At 55.7% G+C, this 6,388-nt stretch overlaps 5 protein-coding genes across 8 annotated transcripts; all 5 read left to right on the top strand.

Annotated features, from left to right (window-relative positions):
- Window positions 1–143: 143 nt before the first annotated feature.
- On the top strand, window positions 144–546 carry KVP18_003134 (uncharacterized protein; the record flags this gene model as incomplete). Its single annotated transcript, XM_067954618.1, has 2 exons — window positions 144–211; window positions 240–546. 2 exons carry the CDS (start codon window positions 144–146, stop codon window positions 544–546), a joined length of 375 nt encoding a protein of 124 aa, XP_067813023.1.
- A 661-nt stretch (window positions 547–1,207) lies between these two features.
- KVP18_003130 (uncharacterized protein) lies at window positions 1,208–2,603 on the top strand (the record flags this gene model as incomplete). Of its 2 annotated transcripts, XM_067954610.1 has the most annotated exons (3): window positions 1,208–1,439; window positions 1,466–2,104; window positions 2,131–2,603. In XM_067954610.1, the coding sequence occupies 3 exons, from the start codon at window positions 1,208–1,210 to the stop codon at window positions 2,601–2,603; spliced, it is 1,344 nt and encodes a 447-aa protein (XP_067813017.1).
- Window positions 2,604–2,648: 45 nt separating this feature from the next.
- KVP18_003132 (uncharacterized protein) lies at window positions 2,649–4,295 on the top strand (the record flags this gene model as incomplete). The annotated part of the gene is made up of 1 exon (XM_067954613.1): window positions 2,649–4,295. The coding sequence occupies one exon, from the start codon at window positions 2,649–2,651 to the stop codon at window positions 4,293–4,295; it is 1,647 nt and encodes a 548-aa protein (XP_067813020.1).
- A 110-nt stretch (window positions 4,296–4,405) lies between these two features.
- On the top strand, window positions 4,406–4,841 carry KVP18_003131 (uncharacterized protein; the record flags this gene model as incomplete). Of its 2 annotated transcripts, XM_067954611.1 has the most annotated exons (2): window positions 4,406–4,408; window positions 4,467–4,841. In XM_067954611.1, the coding sequence occupies 2 exons, from the start codon at window positions 4,406–4,408 to the stop codon at window positions 4,839–4,841; spliced, it is 378 nt and encodes a 125-aa protein (XP_067813018.1). The 2 variants fall into 2 exon arrangements, with proteins under 2 accessions (XP_067813018.1, XP_067813019.1); XM_067954612.1 differs by lacking the exon at window positions 4,406–4,408 and having other exon boundaries at window positions 4,518–4,841.
- Window positions 4,842–4,931: 90 nt separating this feature from the next.
- Window positions 4,932–6,388, top strand: KVP18_003133 (uncharacterized protein; the record flags this gene model as incomplete). Of its 2 annotated transcripts, XM_067954616.1 has the most annotated exons (2): window positions 4,932–5,775; window positions 5,804–6,388. In XM_067954616.1, coding segments are annotated over 2 exons (1,429 nt in total), but the record flags the coding sequence as incomplete, so codon positions are not given. The 2 variants fall into 2 exon arrangements, with proteins under 2 accessions (XP_067813021.1, XP_067813022.1); XM_067954617.1 differs by lacking the exon at window positions 5,804–6,388 and having other exon boundaries at window positions 4,932–5,798.

The following is a 6,388-nucleotide window of genomic DNA, read 5'->3' as shown; positions in this document are numbered from 1 at the left end:
GCGGAGCAAAGAAGAAGCCCAAAAAGAAGTCTGGCGGATGCTGCGACTGGGGAGATCCCAAGTCTCGTGTCACGACTCAAAAGTTGAAGCCTCCCGGAAGTAGTGGCACGAGAGGTCCCATGCGACATGGCACACGAAGCGAGATGACCCCACAGAGAGACGACCCGCGTTTCGCGGAGCAGCGTTTCACGGAGCAACGTCCTGTTCGGGGGTGAGTGACTGGAACAATGAACACGCAGGCGGCCGCCTCTCACTGGAACGAGGGTCGAATGGAAGATCCCTCCGCTAGAGGAGAACCAGGTGCCAGTGGCTGCCAGTATAGTGGAAACCAAGCTCATTACCTGCGAGGGCAACATCATTCCTTGGGTACTCCCCATTGACGGTGGAGGTCACAAGATCTACGTTCCCTCCGAGATGGAGAGGCGCCTAACACATCTGCCCAACATCCTTGAAGTAGTCCGTTGCGTACCACTGAACGAGAGCGAGCTAAGTGCTGAGGAACTCCAGAGCCTGGCTGCCTGGGAGCAGTATCGCGCTGATGCCTAGTGTATTCTGTGTACTGAAATGATGACCGTCCAGCGGCTGGCCCAGTGTGCCTTCGAAAAACGGGTATATTTTGAAGCATGGTGAACTCTTCATCGCAAGGCACTCTCTGCGCCAACGGATGTGGCTTCTACGGTAACGAGATGTTTGACAACCTGTGCTCCAAGTGCTATAAGGAAATTCAGCAACGAGCAGCAGGTGGGGTCGATCTGCTGAATCAGTCCAACAATGCGGCTGGGAACGAACTGCGAAGCCCTTCCCAGGCGGAAACTTGTGGAGAGCCGCAGACCACACCTGAACCTCTTAGCGAGGCCTCTTTTCAAGTTCGAAGGTGCGCAACCTGCAACAAGAAATGTTCGCTCTCTGGCTTCACCTGCAAGTGCGGGTTGTACTTTTGTGCTCAGCATAGATTACCAGAGGTGCACGAGTGCGGTTATGACTACAAGGGAGACGCTGCGACACGACCGAAAAAGGTAGCTCCCCAGAAGATAACCAAGTTCTGATATTGATTTTTAATCTCCTCTGGTTGAGTTCTACAAGATGCAGAGCCATGGTGCGTTGGGTGGCTGCTGACCATTCGTAACAAGCTTCAATTGTGGGTAGATGTACGTCATGGTGGCTCAGGCTTCTGTCTTGCGTGACCGTTTTTGCACATTAACACCTAATGTTTAACCGAAAGAGGCAGGTGCAAGCCGCCAGGGAGGAGCGCATAATCAAGCGATCCCGAACAAACATCGTGGGCACCCCGTGGAGCTCAAAGCCACCAGCCGTTTTCATACCTGGCGAGAATCACCTTCAAGACAGGCGTTTCTCGCCAGCAGTCAGACTCACGGCGCTCCCACCCTACACTTTAGCGCTCATATTCTCCTTTTGCCACAGCAGGTCCTTCCTATTGAGTGAGAGACTGATACATTGGACACAGCGTCAACTGCAATCCGAGACAGCGTGACCATGTTCCGCAGAAGCCTGTGGGTGAAACACATGAATCCCCAGGTAGCCAGGGCTTCCCATCTCCAACAGCTCACCGTGAGCGCCACAACTCGCGATGCTAAATCGTTTCGAGAAATGGTGATCATGCTCAGAAAGCTGAAGTACCTTAGGCACTTGTCACTCGTTGGAGCGATTAAAGACCTGAGTAGCATCCTACGTGCCTGCCCTAGGCTCGAGACGCTCGATCTGGCAGACTCGCGAATTACGACAGACGATATACAGCGGGCTCCGCATCTGTGGAGCCTTCGCACAGTACTTTTCGGAGCATCCTTTCCAATGGCTCCTGACTGCGATATCGCGGAGGTATTCGCCGCGCTGCGCCGCCTTGTGTCGATGCTGGACCAGAACGTTACACTGGGTGACGGTTTGTTTAGGCAGATCGGATTCGACTTCCCGCGTCGAACGGAGAGAATCAGCATCGTTTGCTGCTCCAGACTGACCAACCTGGCAGGCATTGGGGCATTCAAAGGTCTGAGAAGTTTGGAACTCCGTGGCTGCGCCACCATCGAAGACGAGACCCTCGCTGCAGGATTGATGGAAGTTCCACATGTCAGCGAGGTGCTACTCTCAGGTGAGCCGCATCTCCCGCACAGACAGCCACTCGCGTCGGACGCATTACTATCACGCAGCTGCTCACTCGGCCCACACTTGAGGTTTTGGATATCAGCCTTCCTGTAGCTGCCGAACCCAGAGGCTTTCTGTTGCACCTCTGCTCGTCGCGCAGGGCGGAGTTATCGCCTGCCCTACGGTGGTTGTCACTGGCATACTCCCCTGTGGACTCCGCAGACGTCTGGTCCGTTCTACTGTCCTTTCCGACGTTGTACTCGTTGGACATCAGCTTCACCGCTGTTGACGACAACCTGCTCCACTTTCCGTGGCAAACGCTGTCGCACCTGCGGAGGCAGGAGGACTCGATGCCAATCGGAGGTGCCCTGCACAAGCTGTACGTGCGCTTTGTCCATCTGCAGAATCCGTCGTATATCACGCAGATCGCGGCGAACGCCTCGCTCGTTTGGGAGCACGTGGCGGTGAGGTCGTTCAAGGCGGCGTGTGCGGCATTCTGGTTGTGATCCAAACCTTACAATTTGACACTTCAAATCCAAATCCTACGATTAATGCGAGGAGTCTTTCTTGTCCGCCTTTTGGCCCTTTGCTCGGCCACCCTTCTGAAAGTCACTGAGAAGACGTGGAAGCAGGAGGTTTTGGATGCCGACCAACCGGTGTTCCTCATGATAACAGCCGAGTGGTGTGGACACTGCAAACGACTGCTGCCGCAAGTGGACACCATGCTGGAGATGGTGTCCAAGCAGGACACGCCAGCAGCCAGAGCTGTCCATGAAGGGCACTTCAAGTTCGTGCAGGTTGACCATAAGGAGCACTCCGTCATGGGGGACCTGGGAGTACGGAGCTTCCCGTCGCTGTTCTACGTTTCGCGATCCGGGGAACGCATGGCTTTCCCTGCACATGTACCCCGACAGCCAGACGACATGCTCCAGTTTCTGCAACGCATGGAGGCGCCTACCATCGCTTCGATCGGACGAGATGCCCTGTCCCTCGACGACTACCTGTCTGAGCAGTGGCGCGGAGTTTTCTCGCCAGAAGCGTGGGCGCCAGACCAGTTTCGCTATCGCCAATTCACCTTCGTCCCAGCACCCACTCACTCCACGGTCTTCCTCTTTGTAGGTAGAGTCCCAGAGGTGCAGTCCCAATTCGAAGCCGTTGTCTGGAAACACAAGGCTGCCCATTCCTTTGCCGCGCTTCCGCAGGTCCTCTTCCCTCGTGACGATGAGACCCGCGTCCATGAAGTGTTTGAGGTGCCCATCGGGAAGAAGGACGGCCTGATTCCGCTGTCGCCTGTCCTTAAGCATGTCCCAGACACACTCACCAGAGTAGAGAAAGGAAACTTCCTGAAATGCCTCCGTCGAGAGGCCGAGTGCGTGCTCGCTCTCAGACCTCGCCGAGTGGATGGAGAGGTGAAACCCGCTGTGGTCGGTGCAAAACTGCTCAACATCTCTGCGGACCCATACAAGGAGATGGACGAGTTCGTGACGGCTAACGGCTTCGCAGTCGCTCCCGAAGTGGAGTTGCGCACATGGTTTGGGTATAAGAACAAGGACACCAGACCGATGGTCGCTTTGGCTCTAGACCCCGAGACTGATGAGCCTTCAGAGGCGTGGTACAAGGCGATGGAGACCTTCGTAACGCGTGCCGCTCCCTACAAGGCCCAGGTGAAGCTCGTGTGGATGAACGCTCGCCTCTGGAGCGAGGTGCTGAGTCGCGACTACCATATAACCGAGTTCCCAGCACTGTTGGCTTTCGACAGCAATTCATCGATGCGGAAGACTTGGTGGGATGGCAGCTGGACATTGGAGTCCTTCGAGGGTGGCCTCGATCGACTTCTGGACGGATCATGGAGATCTAAGAAACCTATTACGAAGAAGTCGCTGCCAGTAGCGGCCTTTTCAAAGGTGCTGGACTCCTTGGCAGAGCTGTATCTGTGGATGGAGCAGTCGTGGACTGGCACCGTCACAGGTGGTGCGATCCTGTTGTCCCTCGTCACAGGTGTGATGTGGAGTCTCGCCAAGCTCGTCCTTTTCGTGTTCGAGATCTTTTACGACGACGAGTCTGATGTCCCTCAAGGTGGCGACAAGGAAGCTAAACATACCAAAGACACTGTGGATACCAAAGAATTCGAAATGAAGAAGCAAGCTGAGCCTGAGAAGTCCACGCGTAGAGTGGCGACCGTCGCCAATGTCGACTAAAAAGTTAAACTCCCAAGCAGCACCTCAGCCCACGCTGTTCGTGTAGAGGTGCCGTTTTGTCTCAGAAAAATCTGTGGTTTTCCGCAGGCGCCTGCCAGTGAGGGGATATCATGGTGAGTACTTGTCTCCTGATGACCTACTTGTGTCCTATCCTTGTCTAACGCCTCACAGGTCACTAGAGTGTACGCTAAGCATCTCCGCAACAAGACTGAGGCTCAGCTCATGCAGGACCTCGAGGAGGCCTACAAGGCCCACTTCGAGCTCCGTGTGCTGAAGACTGTTGGGCAGCAGACCAACAAATTGTTGAAGATCAAGCTGGCTAGAAAGAACATCGCCCGAATTCTTCACGTCTTGGCGGACAAGAAGAAGGATGAGTTGGCGCAAACTCAGGAGGGCAAGCGTACTGTCGACAAGATGTTCAGGCCCAAGCTGACGCGTGCCCTGCGACGTGCTTTGACGCCCGAGCAAAAGTCTCTCACCAGCAGCAAGATCCAGAAGCGCCGGAAGCACTTCCCTGCTAGGCGATTCGCCATTCTTGATGCGTAGTGCCATTCTCGAATCGACAGATACGCCTCATTACAAAGGGCAGCGTGGGCCGTAGAGTGAACATGCACGAAATAGTAATTCTAATTCCAAATGTCTCTTCCGGGGCTCACTCAGTATCCCGAGGTGCCCGACTGCAGCGACGCAGCCTTCCCTGACGAAGATGGACCGACACACGAGTTCCTCCGCAAGGGCTCGAAGAAGCCGAGGACGTTTCTAAAGACTCGGTCCGATTCTTGCAAGGTGTCTGGCTCGAAAAAGGAGCTCGACTCCGTTGCCAGGAGCCTCAATGAGGCCAAGGCCAGCCTTCTTCGACTCATAGGCGAAGGCGTGGACGTCAACGACGCCGTATCCTTCATGTCACAGACTGATGATTTGGATTTCTGGTCCGACAGCGGCAAGTTGGGTGAATGCGGCCTCGTTTCGGACCTGTCTCTCAAGACCTCACCCAGACGTAGGGGTATTCCGAGCCCCGTCCACACTGAAAGACAGCACTACGATATTCCTATGCGACCCCGTCAGCCCTTTGAAGACCCGGGAGACTTCCCCATTGACGACACCGAAACTGACTGTTGTGATGTCATCTCCCCCTTAACGGCATCTAACGCGCCCGTAGTTGGTCGAAAGGGCGCGGGATACCCCTCCAGACCCAGCCCTCAGAGTGTATGCGACCGGATTTGGGAGGAGATCGATGAGAATCTAGACTTCCCACGAGGCGACTATCCTTCACGCTCAGCTTTGGAAGCTGAGTGGAATAAGGTGGTACTTCGGCAGAAAATGCTGGACGCGAGGGAGCACCGAATCCGCACTGTGGAGGAGAAGCTGGAACTCGAGTACGAACAGCTGCGGGATGTGGCCGCCCGAGAAGAGATGTGGAGGTCTGAGACCAGTTCTCGGTTGAGGGAGGGCGTCGACAAGGAGAAAAGGAAGCTTCACTGTGAGATTGGAATCGTTGACTAACGCAGCGGACCGTGAAGCTTTCCGCGCCAGGATTGAGAAGGCGAACGTTTTGATATCGGAGAACCGCGACTTGAGGGCACACATCGATACCCTGCAGCAGGATCTCTCGGTAAGCACCGGCGACGCGGCACGTGTGCGGCAGCAGATGCTTTCCGTCAGGTCACGGATGGAAGGCCTCGAAACTGAGAATCGGCAACTACAACGGGAAGCGTCGTTGTTGCGTGAGCGGGAGACGAGCTCCCGAATTCGGGTAAAGTCATCGCCACCGGGTGAGCGTCGACAGGGTGCGACTCCCCGATCGCATCCCCCTGTTCTAATGACTGAACTGAGAGCCCAGAACAGAGAAAACAAGAGGACTATCATCCCAACTACGTCTCTGGAGCCCATCAATATGGAGTCCACCCTCACCGAATCCCTGCGAAACAACCTCGGGGGCGCCAGCCCGCCGAGCATTCCACCCTCCAGCACGCCGAGCGTGTCTTCCTTCGGCGACATGAAGGCGGCCGATAGGGAGATCGAGACATTCCTCAGGGCCTACGACCGCGCAGCCGAGCTCTCGTGGGTCGCGTCGGTACTGTCCCGCCGCGAGC

The sequence above is a fragment of a genome (genome assembly GCF_019968955.1).
Source record: "MAG: Porospora cf. gigantea A chromosome Unknown PgA_NODE_1335_length_6388_cov_364.944, whole genome shotgun sequence".
NCBI lineage: Eukaryota > Apicomplexa > Conoidasida > Eugregarinorida > Porosporidae > Porospora > Porospora cf. gigantea A.
This window is presented reverse-complemented; position numbering and strand designations above follow the sequence as displayed.